Below are 20681 nucleotides of genomic sequence, written 5' to 3' on the forward strand. Positions count from 1 at the left end.
GAAACCACAAGGGGGGGCCTCGCGCCATTTTGCACGTCCTGAGGCGGGTGCTGGAGGCCGAGGCGAACTCGCCCTCCAGAAGTGGGGAGCCTGGGGTCCGCTCAGGAGCTGCACTCTGTGGTCGTGGCCTCCCTCCCGGAGGTGCAGGGGGACAGGAAGGCGGACGTGCCCGGGTGCTCGGAGCAAGGCAGGCCAGGGGCCGCAGAGCGGGGTGGGTGTTGGGCTTGAGGTTGGGCCGAGGTTTGGGGGTCCAGGCTCAGGTTTGAGATACTGAAGACCCTGAAGAGTTCGGGGCTGTCGGATAGGGATCCGGGACCTGGGATCTCCGGCTTTGTATCTGGGAGTAACTAGTATTGGAGTCTGGAGGTGTGGGGGCTTTGTGACTGGAAGCTTTCCTGTTGGGATCGGGAGATCCTGGGGAGATTTTGAGTTCCGGGGTACCACTTGGGGGCCCCGGGGCCTGATATGGGAGGTTTGAAGCCTTGCATTGGATTTAGGGATCTAGCATCCCAGTGTGGAGGAGGAGGTATGAGATTTCGGGGCTGAAGTCACCATTTGGGACTTTGAGGCTTAACTTTCGGGGCCTGGAGTCCCCGCGCTGAGTACTGGGGCGTCAGTTTGGGGACTCACCTGTGAGATCTCGATTGTAGGGTTGGGGGGGGGTCACAATTTGAAGGTCTGAAAGGATAGTTCTGGGGTCTGGAGGTCTTTGTGTTTGGATCCAACGTCACCGTCGGAGACTCAGGTTTGCTCTGGGGGCTTGGGTTTCTTATTTTAGGGTTTGGGTTCTCTGTTAAGTTTTGTGGTCTGTGATCTCAACTGGACTGGGATTGGGGTCGTATTTGGAGATCAGAAGTAGCCAGTTCGGGGGTCTAGAGTATCTCAGTATTACTGTTGAGGGTTTTTAGGTTTGGGAGGGCATCTTTGGGGGTTTTAGATCTTCACTTTGAGAGTTCCAAGTCATGGTTTTTGCATCTTAACCTCACCGTTTTAGAGAGCTCAAGCCAGGTTGCAGGCCTGGCCGTGTGACGTGTCACTATTAAGACAGAAGTTCTGAAGTTAAAGTGTGGGAATGTGTTTTTAGTTTTAGGTACAGATCACAACTTGGCCCAAATTTACAGTTTGGGATTCAGGGACTTCGGTTGAGAGTTCAGGGGGTTGACTTTGGTCTCTGGGCCCATATTTGTGGGGGTCGGGGACCCTTGGGCTGTCTGAGTGCTCAAAGGAACAACTTGGGGAAAATGAAGGCTGCCCACCTTGCTAGCCATTCCTCCTGGAATCCCAGAGGTCACTAATAATTCTTTCTTTTTTCCCTCTTTGCAGATGTGGCATTCTAGTACACCCTTGTGTTCCCCTGAATGGCCCAGAGCCAGTCCCCTGGGTCCCAGTGAGAGGTAAGGGCTCTACCCTGTCCATCTCCCTTGCAGCTTCGGCCACTCTCGTTGAATAATAACAATAATGTTTACTGAGCGTTTACTGTTTGTCAGACTCTCCCCTAAGCCCTTTGTTTGTATGCTATTCTTTAATCCTTACAACTGCAGAAGGGAGTATGGGCGAATGTTACCGCCGTTTTCAAGATGAAAGAACTCTGAGGTGGTTGCCAAAGATCATCTCTGAGACCCTTGCAGGCTTTGACCTTCTGAGTTTTTTTTTTTTTTTTCAACGTTTATTTATTTTTGGGACAGAGAGAGACAGAGCATGAACGGGGGAGGGGCAGAGAGAGAGGGAGACACAGAATCGGAAACAGGCTCCAGGCTCCGAGCCATCAGCCCAGAGCCCGACGCGGGGCTCGAACTCCCGGACCGCGAGATCGTGACCTGGCTGAAGTCGGACGCTTAACCGACTGCGCCACCCAGGCGCCCCATGACCTTCTGAGTTTCTTAAACACCCTCCTCCCTTTCTTTTTTTCCTGTATTCATTCATCCGGCAAACACCTATCAAGGGCCAGGAATCTCATAGAGGGGATTTTCACAGCAGATTGAGGGTTGGGTCGGTTTCTCCTTCCCTCCAAAGCCTGGCTAAAGCAAAGAGAGCCACAGCTCATCTTATCCCCATTGTCTCCCCAAATGACTTACTGTCCATCCATCTCTCCATTCATTTATTAACTCTAAAATTCAGCATCTGCTTTGTTCAGGTTCTTGACTTAGGTTCTGTGCTCAGAAGGAGCACTATGAAGAAAATGAAGAATGCCTTTCCTGCTGCCCATTCCTCCTGGAATCCCAGAGGTCACCAACAATGTATTCCCTTTTCCCCCTTTCTAGATGGGGGGAGGGTGTTGGTCATTGTATTAATAAAGACTCTTAGTTGCAATTAACGGAAACCTGCTGAAACCAGCTTAAGCATAAAAGGGTCATTGGTTCCTCATTGGGTCCTTTAAACAAAAAATTCAGGGGCATCCGGCTTGGCTGGGTCCAGGCAAGGAACCTGCCTCGCTTGCCTCTGCTGTTGCCCTCTGTTGGCTCCCTTCTTAAGCAGGCTCTCTCTTTGTGAGGGCAAGATGGCTTCCAGAAGCTCCAGAACCACATCCTGCCAGCCTGACAACCCCAGCAGGGAGTCTCTTTCCAGGGCCCTTGATTCCGATTGGCCAAAGCTGGGTTAGGACCCCAATCCCGAACCAATCACTGTGACTCTTCTTAGCTGGACCTTAGTTCTATGCTGCCCAGTGGAGGGGGAGGTTGGGTTTGACCTTTCTGGGCCACATAGACTGAGAGTGGGGGAGGGGTGGTTCCAAAGGAAATTATTACCAGACAAGGGGGATTAAATGTTCATCAACCAAAACCAACAGGTTTGCCAACCTTCCACCCCCTCCTTCAGCATCCTTTCTCCCTAGAAAATTCTGACAAATGACCGTTCACCTTCTATCTCGAACATTTTGTGAGCACTCTCAATGTGCCAGGTGTTATGCTCAACACCCTCCAGACAAGAGAAAACTTTCTAGCCACCTCCATTTTATAAATTAGTTTAAAACAGCCTCAGAGAGATCAAAAATTTTTCCAAAGTCACACAGCAAGTGACAGAGCTGGGATTTCCATCTAGATCTGTCTTATTCAAAAGCTGGAGCTTATAACGAACTATTATGCTGCCTCCGGGCACTGCCCCCTGCTTTGTCCCACTTTGGGGCAGCTCTTACTCTTAAATGTCTGCACATTAGGATCTGGGCCTTAGTTTTCCTATATCTAATACGAGATATTTAGACTGGCTCTTCCAGCTCCCATAAAATAAAAACTAGGGAGGGTTTAGCCTGATTAGCTCAGGGAAGAGGAAACCCAAGAAACAGAGTCATTTGCCATTTCAAAGGCTGAAGCCATCAGAAGACAGAAGGAACATCCATAAATTCAATAATTTTTTGCTGAACACTTACTTAGTGCTGGTCATTATTCTAGGAGCTGGGATATAGTCAGGGCAACACATGACTTTCATGGGCCCTAGGCCATTTGCCTTCTTGAACCCCTTCCTCCGTTAGAAATGTATTTAAAATTTTTTTAATTTTTAAGAAGTTTTGTATTAAAACTTTTTTTATTTAATGTTCATGTATTTTTGAGAGACATGGAGCACGAGTGGAGGAGGGGAAGAGAGAAAGGGAGACACAGAATCCAAAGCAGGCTCCAGGCTCCAAGCTGTCAGCACAGAGCCCAACACAGCGCTCAAACTCACGGACTGTGAGATCATGACCTGAGCCGAAGTCGGACACTCAACCGACTGAGCCACCCAGGCGCCCCTTAAATTTTTTTTAATGTTTTATTTACTTTTGAGAGAGAGAGGGAAACACAGAATTCAAAGCAGGCTCCAGGCTCTGAGCTGTCAGCACAGAGCCTGACACGGGTCTCAAACTTACAGACTGAGAGATCATGACCTGAGTCAAAGTTGGATGCTTAACCGACTGAGCCACCCAGGTGCCCCCAAAAACATATTTTAAATTCTAGTTTACAACAACATCAGTATCGATTTTAAAAGAAATTAAAACATTTTTAGGGTGTTTGGCTCAGTCAGGGGAGCATGCAACATTTGAACTCAGGGTTTTGAGCTCAAGCCCTATAGTGGGTGTAGAAATTACTTAAAAACAAAATCTCAAAAGAAAAAAAATATTTTCATGAGCCCTTAAAAGCGGCACCAGATTTATGTACTGTACTTACTGTACCTAGTGGATAAGTCAGTGTGGGATATAACAATTAATAAAAAAGACCAAAATCCCTGCCGTGTGGTGTTTATAATAAAGAAAGATTTCAGGTTCTGATAAATGATATGGGGAGGTGACAAAGAATGTGTTTAGTTCGATCAGTTGGTCAGAAAAGGCCTCTCTGAGGGGGTCATATTTAAGCTAGGTGCTGAACACACCAGCCATACAACAATTAGGGCAAAAGAACATTCCAGGTGGAGGAATAGTAAAAGCCCTAAGGCAGAGAGAAACTTGGCGGTTTAGAGAAACGGAAAAAGGACCCATGTGGCTGCAGCTGGCCTGTTCCTGAAGCCCCAGAGGGCAGAGCTGGAATTAGCGGGTGAAAATTATAGACACTATGAGGAAAGAGTTTGTCTGAAACCCGAACCATCCAGTAAGGAAAGAGGCAGCCATGGGAGGAAGTGCCCGGAGCCCAGAGGCCCCTGGGGGCAGACCCCAGGTTACACCTATTCAGGACTACTGCCCATGAGATGCCAAGATTTTGTGATGCCTAGTCATCCTTTTTCTCCCTCTAAATTTTTTTCCTGGAACTTCTGTGTTTACACACAGAAGGCTCTCTCGGTGCTTTGCAAAACCCCGAGTAAACACCCAGGGACTACATACAGTTGAAATGAAACTCTTTTTCCCAGACATGGTCAAATAACACCTTGAACTTAAATAGGCCTGGACACTTTTTTCTTCCTTGCTTTCCTTCCTTGCTTCTCGCTGGGGCTTCCAGGGGCTCTTCTAGAACAGAAGGAAAGTGGTATGCAAAAAGTAAATATCAGGGCCCAACAGGACTTTAGAGGTCAGCCTAACCCAGTTTTCTTTCCTCCAAGGATAGAATGCTAACACCCTAGCCCCTCAAAGTTGTGGTTTCTACCAGGAAGTAACTTGAGACCAGAGATTTGTTTTTCTTTTATTCCTCCATTCAGTTGACTAATATGCATAGTCTTCTGTATTCGTAGCAGTTTTGAGAGGGTACACTAATGATATCATCCCCTGTGTAAGGCCCTTTTATGGCTTCCTGTTGGTCTTCAGATAAGGGCAAAACTCTTCTGTACCATGAGCCTCTGAGACCCTGCCTCATCTGGCCCCTATCTTCTCCAGCCTTGTGTCACCCCACAAGACCCCTTGCTTTCTGTGGGCCAGGACACTGGCAGCTTTACTTCCTTTGAGTTCTCCATGCTTCCTCGTGCCACAGGGCCTTTGCACATGTTCCCTCTATCTGAAATGTTCTTGTTCTCTCTTCACCTATACATCTCCACTCATCCTTCAGCACAGGTTCTGGCCAGGTTTACTTCCTCAAGGAAAACCTCAGATTAGATCAAAGACACCTGTTACAAGTTCTCCTAACACCAAGCAGGTGTCTTTGTCTCCATCAGGGCCAACTTCATGGGTGTGCAACTCATGCAGTTACAGAGCCCTGTGCTTGGCAGAGCCTGATTCTTGGTTTGATGCTCTGCTCTCACCACCTAGAAATTCTTAATTTTTGAAAAAGGGGCCCCACATTTTCATCTGCAAGGCTTCCCTTCCCAGTAAGTTTTATAGCCATTTCTGGTCCCAATTGGAATTTTATGTTTGTTTGTGTGACAGTTTGATTAATCCCTTTATCCCTGAGTGTACTGTGGGCTCTAGAAGGAGCTGTATTTTGTTTTTTTATACTTTTTAAATAAAGCTTACTTATTTTGAGAGAGAGAGAGAGCAGGGGAGGGGCAGAGAGAGAGAATCCCAAGCAGGCTCTGCACTGTCAACATAGGTCCCGATGTGGGGCTTGAACCCACGAACCATGAGATCATGACCTGAGCTGCAGTCAGATGCTTAACCAACTGAGCCACCCAGGCGTCCCTTTGTTTATATACGTTTATCCCTATCACCTATTACCATTCCTGGCACATAGTAGGTGCCCAATCAGTAATTGCTAAGTGAATGAGTGAGAAAGATTCTTTTAGAGCTCCAGAGTTTGGTTAGGGAGATAAGTGTGTGTCCCACACTACTCCTCCATCTCCTCGAGGGCAATGACCATGATTTCTCTCACCTTCCGTGGTGTCCAGCGCGGGGCCTGAAAAGGAGGGGGTGTTAGTTTGTGGATGTGTGAGTAGGAACTAAACATCTGGCTGTAATCAAGGGAGTGTTTTGGGCGTGGCCATGCTGCAGGTGACAAAGTGCTGTGGCCATTCAGAGCAAGGGAGGAAGGCAAGGGTGGTCGCCAGGGGCTGCCTGGGGCAGGTGGCAATTGAACTGAGCCCCAAGGAAGGTGAGGCAAAGATGGGTGGAAACGGGGGGATCTGGGCATTCAAAAGGAGTCATGGGAGTGGTGGCAATGGTGTGTAATTTGGGAGAGAGGCTCCATTGTCTTTGTGTCTCCATCTGTCAAGATTGGGGTGGAGGTGTGTATACAGGGATATATGATGAATTATGGATTCAGGGATTAGATCCTGGAAGTTCTGCATCCCCCCCAGGAGTCAGCTTCTGCCATGCCCTTATTTATTATTTATCTAGCAGAGATGTGGCGAGTTCCCACGACGTGCCAGACCCTGTTCTAGATGCTAGAGATGGAGTGGCTCCCCCCTCCACCAGCTCTCAGCTCAGAGCAGGGCCCAGAGAAGTGCGTGAGCATGGATGGGGCTGAGGGACCTTAGCAGAGGTATCCCACCTGTCCTGTGGAGTTAGAGTCACTTGATGGGAGAGAACCAAAGAAACTAAGAGATGAGACCAGGATGGTCAGCAGAGCCAGGCCTTGAGGGGCATTATAAAAGCTGCGTTCAGAGTTTATTTAAAAAAAAATTTTTTTTAACGTTTATTTATTTTTGAGACAGAGAGAGACAGAGCATGAATGGGGCAGGGGCAGAGAGAGGGAGACACAGAATCGGAAGCAGGCTCCAGGCTCTGAGCCATCAGCCCAGAGCCCGACGCGGGGCTCGAACTCACAGACTGTGAGATCGTGACCTGAGCTGAAGTCAGACGCTTAACCGATTGAGCCACCCAGGCGCCCCTGCATTCAGAGTTTAAACTTGACCTTTGATAATAGGATGGCGTTGAGAGATTTGAAGCACTTATTAGGCAAGTAACATATCGGGCTCTGTGCTGGGCGGCTTCACACACACTGATTTATTCAGTCCTATTGATGATCCTCTGAGCCTGAATGGATCTCCTCATTCCCACTGCACAGATGAGAAAACCGTGGGCAGATCTGGTTTTCAGAAAGATCACCCTGACTCTAAGAGACAGTATGGGCTGGAGGAGGCCAGACAGGAGGCTGGGAGAGCTAGGGGAATGTCAACATGTGGACCAGGCCAGGGGCTGGGGGTGGAGAGAAGGGATTGCAAGGGGAACGGGTGAGATTTGATGACCGAGGGGATGAGGATTCTGTCTGGGGTGTCAGGGGCGGGGAGCTTCTCTGAGAAGGGGAACACTGAGACCAGTGGTTTGGGGGTCAGGGGCCAATTTCCATTTTGGCTGTCCTAACCCAAACCGGCTCTTGGCCCAAAACAGGAGGCAAAGGAAAAACCACACCAGCAAACTGCAGGAACTGGCATTGCTGCTACCCATGGCCCTGAAGAAGGGTACCAAGAAGCTCACCAAGGTATGGGGACCGAGGGAGGGGAGGCGGACGCGGGAGGCAGATCTGAAAATATCTGTAACCAGCTTAGCCTCCCTCATGCTGGGACCCCTCGACAGGCCCTTTCAGGGATGGCGCCCTCGATGGGGCATTTCTGTGATCCCATGACCAGAAGACGGGTGGTGGTGGTGGGGGGGGTCTGTTTTTGCAAAAGACGCAGGGGAACCTGGGAGGGGAAAATCGGCAAGGAGCCTGGTAAAGGTCATCACTTTGGGACTCAAACAGCCATGGGTTTGAGCCCTTCAGCCCCCAAACGATAGGACTCTGGGCCGGGCGCTCAGCTTGTCAGCCTCTCCAGCATCATGCTTCTCAGCTGGAAAACAAGAAACAATAACATCTACTACCCAGCAATACTGTGAGGCCCAAATGACATAATAGCCATGAACAAGTGTCGTTCCCTCTCTGTGAGTCCCTTGTTTTGTGTCCTGTGGGCATCTTCTCCGCGAGGTAGAGATAGATAAGGCTTCTCTGGGCGTCCGCAGTGGCTCCTCAATAAAAGTATGCAGTGCTGAGCTGACACCTTGCTCCTGCCACTGGGAGCAACTTAATAAGGGACTCAAAGATCTGGAAGGCCTGGTGTGATGCTTTCTCGCTCTAGTTCCTCTCATTCCATCCTGTCATTCGTTCATTCATCAGCTGGTGATGGAAAGACGGTTGGATGTCAGAAGCTGTTCTAGTCTCAACAAGGGGAGGCAAAGAAACTTGGGACCCATCCTCTGGGAACTCACAGAGTTCCCAACATGAGTTCCCCGTTGGCGGAACTCACCCCTCTGAAGCACAGAGGGGTCGAGGACACAGCTGGTTAACAGCAGAGAGAGAGAGAGTCAGGTGTGTGGCATTCCAAAGGCTCACCTCCTCAACGGTTCTGTCATTCAGTGCTCCATAGGTGTTTGTTGAATGAAAGAACGAGTGGATGAATGAGTTTATGAATTCCCTGAGTTGAGAATGTTACAGGACCATCTGTCTTCCCTTCAGAAGGTCTCCGGGATTTGAACCTCTGCTGGTAGCCCCCATACTAACCTTCCTGAAGTATTGATCACTGAGCCTTTGGTCTTGGAGTCTGAGGTGATGCCCCATTGCCTTCTGCATAAAAACAATACCAGTATGGGGCGCCTGGGTGGCTCAGTCGGTCGAGCATCCAACTTCGGCTTAGATCATGATCTCACGGTTTGTGAGTTCGAGCCCGTCAGGCTCTGTGCTGACAGCTCAGAGCCTGGAGCCTGCCTTGGATTCTGTGTGTCTCTTGCTCTCTGCCCCTCCCCCCCCCCTCTCAGAAATAAATAACACTAAAAAATTATACCAGTAATAAAAAACATTTCATATTACTTTATAGTTCATAAACATTTTAGCTTAGTGAGTGCCAATCGTGTGCCAAGCCTGGTGTTGGAGATACCATACATGATCTTGAGAAACCCACAATTCGGTTCTCGGAGTTAGAAAAGGTCCTCACTTAATCCTTTGAGAACCTGATGAAAGTGTTCTCACCCAAAGTGTATCAGGCTCTGTGCTGGGCAGTTTCACACACACTAGTTTATTCAGTCCTAACGATGATCCTCTGAGCCTATGTGAATATCCTCATTCCCACTGCACAGATGAGAAAACTGAGGCACAAAGAGGTAACGTGGCCTGCTCCCAATACCCAGCCAGGAAGTGGCACATGGGGTCCAGGTCCTTCCAAAGTAATACATAGTCTCCTGCCTGTGTCACACATATTCCTTAGTTAGATTACAGCTTCCTTCCGTGGATCAGGTCAGATCATTTCAGCGACCATCGGTATTATATCTTCTGGAATGGTTTCACACATTTCCCTTTGTGGGATCGTGTTTCCTGATCTAGGGTTTGGAAGATTACTGCTAATGGTTTTGTTGTTATTCTAGGGATCCAGTTCAATCCAAGAAATACTTGCTGGCATTCTTCCCTCTCCTCTTCCCCAGGCTAACCCCTGTCATTCTTCAGGTCTCTGTTTAAATGCTTTTTCAGACACTCAAGTCCACTTTCAGAATCTCTTGTTACACTCTTATTCATAATGCTTATCACACGGTTGGTAATTTTGCATCATTTCTGAGTTTATTAAGGCCCACTGCCCTCCCTAGATTATAAATTCCAGGAAGGTAAACAGAAGTGTGTTGGTTCACCCCTACATACCTGGCCCTCAGTGGGTAGTAGTCTGTTTGAGCTTCGTGTCTCCAATACCAACTGAGTCAGTACTTGGTGGCTGGTTGGCTGGCTGATGCCTGCCGGGCAGAAGGCATCATGCTCAGTGCAACGGGGGAGGTCAATCTTCAGTGAACACTGGCTAAGCTACCTCTTTATTCTGTGAGTAAGGGATACAGGAACCGCTTAGCTACAATCTCTACCCTCAACTAGTTCAAGGTCAATGAGAGAAAATAACGCATAAACAGGTAATTATAAAACAGGCCCAGGGTATTACAAGAATGCTGAGGAGGGACATCTGACCCAGCCTAGGTGAGAGGGGTCAGGGAGGTGGAAAGTTTCTGGAAGGGGAGACCACTGTGCTGAGTAAGGCTCAAAGGTGGAGAAGCCAGAGCAGGGGTCTGTGGGGAGGGGGGAGGGGGGCTTTGCAGGTAGAGAATACAGCATATGCGAAGGGTCAGGGGTGGAAAGCCAGGTGGTGTGTGTTGAAAAACTGGGCCAGGAGGCAGGCAGACCCAAGTTCAGATCCCAGCACTGCCACTTCCTCTCTTTCGCCTTAGCGTTAGCACCCTGAGCCTCAGTTTCCTTCGCTGTAACAGAAGTCTCCCTGAGCGGCAGCAAGGACTAAACAGCAGAATAGGAGCACCTCTGCCAGTGGAGGAATTGTTGGGGTGGGGAACGCGGTCCCAGAGCCTTTCTGTCTCTGGTCCCCAGTAGCCTCACACTGTCGTGGGACCCCACTCTTGTGCTCAGCCTTGTCTTTCTTTTGAGGGCAGAAGGAGATTCTCCTGCACGTCCTGCACTACATTCAGTACCTCCAGAAAAACATCGATGTGGCCAAGGCCTTGCTCAAATTCCACACCGCCAATGGGGAAGGCAGACTTGGGGGTAAGTAAGTTCAGTCCCCATTTCCCAATGCCTGCCACAGACCAAGAGCTGTGCTGCCGTCGGGGGCACCGAGTGAGTGACTTAGATGAGTCCAGGCCCTCCGGCCTCTCAGAGCCTGGCAGAGGGGACAGAGACAGAGAGATGTGTGTGATGCTGTGAACTTAGGGGCATCTGGGAAGACTGTGGCGGGGAGGGGCCTTGGAGGATAGGGGCAGGGGGACCCCACCAGGCAGAAGCAGCAGTGGGCGTGTATGAGGAGACACCTGTGGAAGGTCTGGGACAGGCCAGCAGCGGGCACGCTTGGAGGGACCGCGTAACATCAAGATGACGCGCGAGGTTCTTGAACCGGATCCTGACGCAGACACAGGTCTCGGGACCTTAACCTCTCAATGCCTCAGTTTCCCCGGCTGCAAAATGAAGCCGATAGTAGTACAGCTGAGCCTGGACTAACATGGGTTTGAACCGCACGGACTCACCTCTGCACAGGCACTTCGGGAGAAATATCGTACGGAACTGTAAATGTATTTTCTCTTCCTTACGGTTTTTTAACATTTTCTTTTCTCTAGTTCACTTTGTGGTAAGAGGTCAGTAGATAACACATATAATATGCAAAATATATGCGAATCAACTGTTTATGTTATTGGTCAGGCTTCTGGTCGGCAATAGGCTATTAGTAGTGAAGTTTCTGGAGAGTCCAAATTAGCTGTGGATGTTCCACAGCGCAGGGGGATGGGCGCCCCTAACCCTGCTTGTTCAGGGGTCACCTGTACTTCCTTCCTGTGTTCGTCATGAGGCTTAAATGAGTTAATACACATAGAAAGTGTCACACGGTGCCTGGAACAAGCCGGTTGTTCCCCGTGTGCCGGATGCCGTCCTTGTTTCCGGCACAAAGAATCCGCGGGCCACGGTGAGAGGAGGTGAGGTGAGGGTCCAAGACCCTGAAGGGCTTTGAGCCAGGAAAAGCCAGGATCAGATTTTCTTTTTTTTTTTTTTTGGAAGACGAGCCTGACATCTAGTGTGTGGGATTGGGTATTAAGTGAGAAACTGGAGTCAGGGAGGTCAGCGAAGAGGCCTTTAGGAGTGATCTGGACAGGATGACTGGACAGACCGATCTAGCACTGAGGGTAAGGCTGTAGGCAGAAGTGGTACATTTGGGAGATGCTAACAAAGGACAGTTGAGAGGCCTGATAGGCCCCAGGCAAGCCAGGGTGGGCAGCGCAGTCTTCACTGCCCTGAGGAAGGTAGGAGGAGGCCTTGGTTGGGGATGAGGCCTATGGGGAAGTATTTGGGAAGCGCTGAGCCCATCTTCCCTCTTGGCAGAGGCCCAGGATGGCCCTGGGGACACCTGACTTTTCGCCCTGTACCTCTACTGCCTGGATGTGCAGCCTCACACCCATCCATCCGATCTCTTCCCGGGAGCTCAGTTTCCACACTTGTAAAGTCAGCTGGTTGGGGCGATCCGACCTGACTCTTTCTCCATCCTGTGCAGGGCTGGCTCGGAACCCGGCCGTAGGCCCAGCAAAGCTGAGACGCTCCACCCCTTCGCGCTCCCCACACTGGAGGAAGTCCCGTCTTCAGGGAGGCTGCCGGAAACCTCGGAAGAAGAAACTGACCGGATCGTCAGGTACAAGTGAGGCTAGACAGGAAGCCAGGTCACTGGGAGCAGAGCTCCCTTCCCAGAGCCGTTCTTACTCCGGGGAGGCCCAGGCAGCAACCCAGAGCCCCTGACCGGGCTTTACAGTGAGACAGACCCACCTGGTTCAACTCCCAGCCCCTGGAGCAGTTACTTTCCTCCTCTGAGCCTCAGCTTCCTGGTCTGGAAATTGTAGTACCTGCCACTGGGTGGTTGTTAAGGATGAGCCTGTGTACACACCCCTCGAGCAATGCTGAGTGGAGAGGCACATGGTCAGCGCCCAGTGAGTGGAAGCTGCTGTTAGCACGTAGTCTTTACACCCAGTCATGCATCCTGGGCCAGGACATCAGGGAGCGCAGGGTGATGGAAAGACCCACGTGTGGAAAGCAAGCATCCTAGGGCTGGCCTCAGCCTTGCTACTGACTCGCTGTGTGTCCCTTCCCCTCCACATGACTCAGTTTACGTGTTTTTAAAATGGGACTTGTACCTAAACGATGATTTCCAGTCTTGGCTGCATATCTAATTGAATCATCCAGGGTACTTTGAAAAATGCTTATCCCTGGGGCACCTGGGTGGCTCAGTTGGTTAAGCATCTAACTTCAGCTCAGGTCATGATCTCACAGTTTGTGAGTTCAAGCCCTACTTCGGGTGAGCTCGTGCCCTGCTTCAGGTGAGCCCCGCTTCTCTCTCTCTTCCCCTCATAGGATTCTCGCTCTAGCTTTCCCTCTCTCTCTCTCCACCACTCACTTACTTGTGCCCTCTCTCTCTCTCTCAAAAAAAAAACAGAAAAAAAGAAAAAAAAAAAAAAAACCAATTCCTGTCCCTGGGGCTCCTGGGTGGCTCAGTCAGTTAAAGGTCAGACTCTTAGTTTTGGCTCAGGTCATGATCTCCTGGTTCGTGAGTTTGATCCCCACATCAGGCTCTGTGTTGACAATGCAGAGCCTGGCTGGGATTCTCTCTCTCTGCCCCTCCCTCACTCGTGCTTTCTCTCTCTCTTGAAGTAAATAAATAAACTTTAAAAAAATGCCTATCTCTGTGCCTCATACCCTGAAAGTCAAGTTCCAGTGGTCTGGGGTGGAACCTGGGCATCAGTATTTTTCCAGAGCTCACAAGATGATTCTAACGTGTGGGCAGGGGAAGGGAGCCTACATTGAGCTGATCTCCAACTGAGGCCCAGGCTTACCTGGGCAAAGCTTTGAATAGGTTGTGGAACCCAGAGCAAAGATAGCCCCCCATCTGAGCCATATTCTGGCCCCCTCTGACGCCTGTCTCTCTGCTCCCCCAGAACGCCAGACCCGGGCCCAGAAGCCTCGCCGCTGCCTGGCCCTGGACAAGCCCGAGAAGTGGGTAACCCCATCCCCAGACCAGCAAGGAGGAAATGTGGGGAGGACCACCACTCCTTCAAGATGCACCACCTCCAGCCGTCACCCCAAAGCTGCATCAGCCCTGCCTCAAGATGACAGAAAGGGAGGAAGGTCCCGGCTGACATTGCTGGACATGGCTGAGAACAGCATCCACTGTGACACCTCAAGTTGGTCTCCTTCCTCACTGTTATCTTAGCCGGTTATTTATTCACTGCTTGTCAGGTACCAGCAATGTCCTGAGTCCGGTCCCAGTAGCTGGGGACTCCATGGTGCACAAGAGAGACGCTATCTCAAGCCTCTTTCCCTGTTCTCTTTTCTTCTCAGGCTCTGTTGTGGGACAGCCTCAGTGTGGCCCTCATGTGAGGCTGTGGGTCACAGAACTGGGGGAGGGCAGGCAGTCGCTCTTGTGACTCTGGTCCGTGTGCCAGGTTGAAAAGTTGCAGACACACACCCAGCAGGGAGCCAGGCGAGAAAGGGGTGCTTGGAAGGCAAGGCCCTGAGCTGTTCTATCCCCTCTGTTCACTTAACTGTGAAAGGCTTGTAAAAATGGCGCCTTTCAGCCCAGGGCTGCCGACTGCCACGTAAAATGTCTAAAACCTCGCTGGCACGGTAAGCACTCTGTCCTTGTCTTTGCTATCGTCATTTTCATCGACACTATTCCACTTCAGGATTTTAGCTCCCTTCCAGCTTCTGAGAAAGAGGTAGGGTTCCAAAAACCCAGGGGTCATTCGGGTTGTCCTGGAGCCTCACGCAGAGGCCCCGCAGCCTGAGGTCTGGCTAGGATCTGGGCGGGAGAGGCTGTAGCAGGCCCCGGCACCTCTGCATCCCTGTGTCTGTGAGTCCCAGGAGGTGTTCCAGTCACAGGAGTAAGCATCCCGACTTGCCCCCGTAGGCTGCTGTTGCAGAGTCAGTGCCCAGGGTAATGGGCCCTACCTTGCCTTCAAGGCCCAACAAGGGGCCGAGGGGATCCATTTTCTCAACAGGACACAGCCCTGTCCCAGGTAAGGGAACCCCAAGGGCTCTGAGTGGGGGAGGCTGAGGTGTATGGTCTGGAATGGCTGAGGGGCAGTGAGAAGCGAGGTTGATTTACATCCTCGCTGGTATCTGTGGAGAGAGTACCTCTGTGGGCCTAGCTTGGTGCAGGCGGTTGAGGCTCCAAGGAGGGCCCTGCTTCCGGTCTGCCGGACCAGGGCTGCAGCCCCTCGCCAGCCTCCCTGCCTCCTGTCTCACCCCTTCCAGCCCGTCCTCCCTAGTTGCCTGACTGACTTCTCTAACCACACACTGTGGTCACATCAGCTCATGGCTTTAAGGCCTCCCTCAGTGCCCATGGGGAAGAGCCCAAATAGAACTTCCCTGGCCCTGGTTCATCTTGCCAGCCCTCTCTGTTGCCCCTCACCCATGAATCTTACCCTTAACACCACGAAATATTTGCCACTCCACAGGAGCCACACTCCTGCCGCCTCTGGGCTTTTCACCCTCTGATCCCTCTTCCTGGCAAGCCTGTTTCCCTCATCCCCCTAGAAAGCCTCCACCCTTTAGGCTGACCTCAGTGTGGTCCTCCCTCCTGCCTTGTCCACCCTCTCTGTCCTCCTGGAACGCCACTCATCACAGCCCTGCCCCCTGTGTCACCAGCACCCCATGACACCTGCCTCTCCTCACAATCTGAAGCCCCTTGAGGGCAGGCGCCTCAGCTGATTAAGCTTCCGGCCCGCCCCGCTCCGCCCCCCCCCCCCCCAGCAGCCAGCACAAAGCGACCCCCATCTTCAATCACAGTGGGTGACACCAAGACACCCCAGGGAGAAACGGCTCGCCCCAGGTCACATGCAGCTCCCAGCCCAGGGCTCCGGGTCTGCCTCTTGAATTCTACCTCTTGCAGACAGAAGATGGTGTTCTACGATTCCAGCGAGGAAGTGGACAAGGAGTCCCCAGATGCTGACCCTTGGCTTCCTGCCTGGACCCCAGAGGGCAGCCCCCATGGTGACTGGATCTGTCTGTCCTCCCTGTAGGCTAGTGTGGGGGCCTTCCTTGGTCGTTTCCTCCTGAGGCTTACTGGTGGGGAGGAGACCAGGACTGCTGCTGCGGGCAGGGCCACGTAAGCTTATCTGCTATCACTGAGCCATCGGTTGCTATGGCAGACATTAGTAATCAACCATCATCATTCTTTCTGTTGAGCCCAGAGACTGCCTCAGAATCTTTCTTAACACAGAGCTCCGGGGAGCTACAATCAATCTATCATATTTGGCACACCAGATGTTGATGGTTTTGGATTTGGCCATCCACAGCATCATGCCGGGCATCTTGTCTCTTAATTTCCTCTCCCAAGCGCTCCAAATGAGCAATTGACAGAGTCACCTTTCCCAGTGCCCAGCACCACCTCCTCAAAGCCAGCTGCTGTGTCGGGGCTGACACATCCTCAAGCCTGATGTTTCCTTTTCAGGGAGCTCGCTGGCCTTGGGGCCTCCCCAGGTTAACAGCTGGGCTGTGACAGGCCACCCGAGTGAGATCCTCGGGCTCAGCCCCTCCCTCTTCAGCTCCCCAGGAAACACGCTGCCAGAACAGATCCTGGAGGACGGTACTGAGTACCTGATGCAAGGTGAGAGCCCAGGGCTAGATCTGACGCTTGGTTCGTTCAGAAAACATTCAGTGAGGGCCGCCTGGGTGGCTCAGCTGGTGAAGGGTCTGACTTTTGATCTCAGCTCAGGTCTTGATCTCAGGGTTGGGAGTTCAGGCCCCACACTGGGCTCCACGCTGGGTGTCGAAGCCTACTTGAAAGAAAAAAAAGAAAGAAAGAAAACATACGGTGATGCCCACCAAGTGTGCTGCCCTGTGCTCGGCAGAACTGGGTCCCCAGGGGTGAATCCCACCCAGGCCCTGCTTCGAGAAGCCCACAGCCTCGTGGGGAAGCAGCCCAGGCCAGTGTGGTGAGGAGAAGGCTCCAGGAGCCTGCGGTGGGGACCCACTCACTCGGCTCAGGTTGGAGGTGCCCCAGGGGAGCTGGCCTGTGAGCTGGATGTGGACCTGGGACAGGAGATCCCAGAACAGAAATCTAGAGAAGGGCACTGAGGCTCTCCGGCCGGCCCTGCGAGGGAGGCATTTCCATTCCAGCCCCCGCCCTGGTCTCCCTCCCTGACAGGTCTCTTTGAAGAAGTGTTCCTAGATCCTGAGTCTCCACTCCCCGATGGCTTGCTTGAGGTGCCACAGAACAAGGTAGGCATCCGTCCGCAGACACGTCCATCCTTCTTTCCGCACGTGTCACTCACCTGTTTCGTTTACTCCTCCGTCTCCTCTACCATTAAGCCGCCTTCCCCCACCCACTCACCATCCACCTGCTCACCCTTCTCCTCGTCTTTCCAGAGATTCATCTATACCGTCTGTGCCCTCGTCTGTCCGTCCTTATCCTTTGAACATTCACTGCTGGCCACCAGGCACCCCACTCTGTGCTGGGCATTTGGAATAAACTAGACACAAAGGATAAGAGCTAAAAGCTGCCAGGTGCCCGTAAGAGACCCCACGTAATTTTACAACTGCTCTGTGAGGTGGGGTCTCTTGTGACCCGCATTCAACAGATGAGGAAACTAAAAACGGCAGACTGAGCTCAGGAATCTTCAGCTGGAAAGAGGACCCCCCACACACACACCAGGCCCCAAGGCCCGCCACTCACCCAGCTGGTCCCCAGATAAGTGTTCCTTCGTGTGGGAGGCGGCCCCCTGCCTCAGCGAGTAACTGAATCACAGCATAGACACCTTTGGCGGAGCTCCTAGTAAGCGCCGGGCACTGTGCTGGGTGCTTCTCGGCCCTGTGAGGCACATGTAGTGACCGCCATTCTGTGGGCAAGTGTGATGCTCAGAGAAGCTACGCCTTGCCCAGGACACAACGGCTGCTGAATTGATGGCGTCGAGAGCTATTGCCCCGGAGGACCCGAGCCCCACCTAGGCCCTCTCTGACCTGCTGTGGGAACTTGGGAACATTTGCCTGCATGTCCAGGAGGTGTTTGGACCAGGGAGTCTTAAATTTGAGCTGGGACACTGCGGTCTCCCCCACATCTCCCGTCTTTCTCCTTCACTCCCCAGGAGACACCCTCTGAGGTTCCCAAGGACCCCCCCAACTCCCACAGCCTGTGCCAGTCCTCTGTCTCACTGGACCACTGCTACCTGTCGCTGAGCGAGAACAGCAAGGCGCCATCCAGCTCCAGCTCTGAGAACACGGACGAAGAGTCGGTGTGGAGGCAGCCAGAGGTGAAGGGGGGACAGCCATCGGAGGGGTCGGTCCCATGTCTCCGGCCCACTCTCACCTCCCTGTCCCCTGCCCAGGACGATGAGGCCGACCCCGAGCGCCTGCAGTCCTCCAGCGATGAGGACGGAGACTACACATGGACCCCCACCAGGCGGGCCGCGACCCAGCCCTCTGCTGGGAGAAAGGCCAGGAAGGGCCGGGCGGGCAAGGGCCAGGTGGGCAGGGGCCAGGTGAAGCCCAAGGAGAACAAGAAACCCCCCTGCCCTACCCAGATGAAGAAAAAGTGTGTCAATGGCTTCATCATGTTCTGCAGGATGAACCGGAAACAGTACATCCGGTGGGTGGGGGTCCTTTGGGGCCCTGGGTGGGGCCTGACCTGCACTGTCCACCCGCCCCCCGCCCCCAGAGTGCGTCGTCCCTGCTGTCTGACACATTTGCCCCTTCCAGAAACGACCCAGTGACCCTTCCTCGGCCACACTCCCCACCCCCCGCCCTGCCCCCCAGCATCTAACCTGGTCCCACTGCCTTGGTCAAGGCCTGCGAATTATAAGCAGTGAAACCCGACTCACACTTAAAGAAAAAGACAATTGGCTTATATAACCTGACAGAAGGGGAGAACGCGATTGCTTCAGGTGCTGCTGGGCCTAGGGCTCAGACGTTGCTGTCTGGAAGTTTTGTCCCCATCTCCTACTTGGCTCCTCTGGGTTGGCTTTGTCCTTCAGCACTCAGTGTGGGGTCAGTGCAGGGTCACACCAAACAACCTGGTGGGAGGAGAGCTCCTTGTTTCTAATGTTTCCGGCAAAAGTTCTTGGGGCTCACCTGCTAGATCAGTCGCCCAGCCCTGACAGCGGAGGGTGGGGAGGCCCCCCGATCCACAACGGGGAGACGGTGCCCTGACAGGAAGATCCAGGTGCTGGTACTGGACCAGCAGATCCAGGTCCTCCGCACGTCCCAAGACACGGTGTCCCCTTCCCAACAACCATTTAGTCCCACTCCCTTTTCTGACAACTGAGCCCCAGAGGGTGTGTTCTGAGGCTTTTCAGGCCAACGTGGATGGGAAAGCCAGGACCCTGAGAGGGCAGGGAAACCTCCTTCACGGGCTCCCCTGAAGGCCTCTCCTGACCTCCTCCCTCCTGTCCCAGAGCCTGCCCTGGGACCGCATCCACGGCTGCCACCAAGGAGCTGGCCCAACTGTGGCGGGTGATGACCCAGCAGGAGCGCAGACCATACTGGTGAGGAGCCCCTGCCCTGAGCCGAGGGCCCTCCCTGCTCCCTACTGCTGCTCTGTTTCCCAGAGCCTCCAGCTTCATGGTATCGGAGACAGGCTGGAGCTGACTGGGGTGGAAGAGTTGGGTGTTGCAAATGCCTAGGAACGTGTTAGGGGGTGATGGGTAGAGAGGGGCCCTACGTCGCAGCTTAGAAGGGCAAATAGCAGGCTGTGGACCCCCTTCTGCCCTTGTTGCCGCAGGGAGCTTCTCAGGGCAGGAAGCTGACTCTTAGCGCCCTGTCACTAGGCCTCCTCCCTGCCTCCCCCTCTCTGCCACCCTCTCCTGTCTAACATCAGAGCTGTCACCTGCCCCTTTCTCACTAGCCCCTGAAACACATGACATGTCTGTGCACGGTTTTTAACACCTCGTGGGAGTCTGAGGCTCCAGCGAAGAGCCCTTGACTCTTTCCATCGCACAGACCTGGACTTGGAGGCCCAGAGGTTGGCCTGATGGGGCCAAACCAGGCTCCCGTCTCCCCCTCAGCCAGGCTCTGGGCCAGGGGACGTGGGACGGGGAACAGGGAAGGAATGACAGATCTGCCTCCTCTCCCCCAGCGTCAAAGCGCGCAGGTTCAGCCTCCAGCACAACCGGATCGTGAAGCAGGACAGCTCCAGCAGCGGGGACGAAGACTGGGGGACCCCCAAGCCCTTCTACCAGCTGCTGGCTGAGAAGGCCCGCTCTTCCTCAGATCTGGCGGCTCTGCTGCCCTCACAACTGAGAGGGTAACCCTGCCTCGCCTCTCCTCTCCTCTCCTCTCCTCCCCTCCCCTCCCCCGCCCATCTCACAGCTCCTGCAGCTATGGATGGTTTGCAATGAAGAGCCAGGACAAAGAGGTTGTCCCCTCCTGGGCCTCAACCCTCCTCGAGCAGGTCCCTTGGCCAGTTCCTGTGCGGCTGGGAGGGGACGTATTTATTGACCCTGATGCTTTATGAGTTTGCCTCCTTGTACTAGGGCGGCCTGAACTGTGCCTGCCCGCAGTCCACTGCCCTTCCCTCACCCCCTTTCTAGCCAGTATATCCTGGGAGCCGCAGGGTGGGAGGAAGCCCTGAATGAAATGCAGTAAAGTCTACACGGAGGGTCTCGCCCTACCCTTCCTTTGCCCACCCCAGAATCCAATGGTTTCAACCCCATTCATTCTTGCCTCACCCCACACCTCCCTCCCCTGTTCTATTTATAGACTATTTATTGTTCTCCACAAAATAAAGTAAGTGGAACCCTTGTTACCAGCAAGAAAGACAAGGGAGGCTCCTTTGGCCCGCTGGCTTCCTCAACGCTGGGTGGGAGGTGCTCCTTCTGCAGGATCTAGAGGCCCCGAGGCCTGCAGTTTGAGAAACACCCTGCCCACACCTTCCCAAGCGGCACC

General features: G+C 52.9%; 1 protein-coding gene across 1 annotated transcript; it reads left to right on the forward strand.

Annotated features, from left to right (window-relative positions):
* Positions 1 to 1321: 1321 nt before the first annotated feature.
* MEIOSIN (meiosis initiator) lies at positions 1322 to 20538 on the forward strand. Its single transcript, XM_047836322.1, has 13 exons — positions 1322 to 1394; positions 7652 to 7742; positions 10709 to 10820; positions 12310 to 12444; positions 13739 to 13984; positions 14710 to 14818; positions 15694 to 15794; positions 16255 to 16410; positions 16951 to 17024; positions 17888 to 18052; positions 18128 to 18387; positions 19193 to 19282; positions 19873 to 20538. Exons 1-13 carry the CDS (start codon positions 1324 to 1326, stop codon positions 20042 to 20044), a joined length of 1782 nt encoding a protein of 593 aa, XP_047692278.1. The 5' UTR covers positions 1322 to 1323; the 3' UTR covers positions 20045 to 20538.
* Positions 20539 to 20681: the final 143 nt, after the last annotated feature.

This window comes from Prionailurus viverrinus, chromosome E2 (assembly GCF_022837055.1).
Source record: "Prionailurus viverrinus isolate Anna chromosome E2, UM_Priviv_1.0, whole genome shotgun sequence".
Taxonomy (NCBI): Eukaryota; Metazoa; Chordata; class Mammalia; order Carnivora; family Felidae; genus Prionailurus; species Prionailurus viverrinus.

Excerpts from the sequence above, each read along its gene's own strand:
- MEIOSIN (XM_047836322.1), top strand. The coding sequence starts at position 1,324 with ATGTGGCATTCTAGTACACCCTTGTGTTCCCCTGAATGGCCCAGAGCC. Across the intron at positions 14,819-15,693 it reads AGGACACAGCCCTGTCCCAG|ACAGAAGATGGTGTTCTACG; the intron begins GTAAGGGAACCC and ends TACCTCTTGCAG. Across the intron at positions 16,411-16,950 it reads TACTGAGTACCTGATGCAAG|GTCTCTTTGAAGAAGTGTTC; the intron begins GTGAGAGCCCAG and ends CCTCCCTGACAG.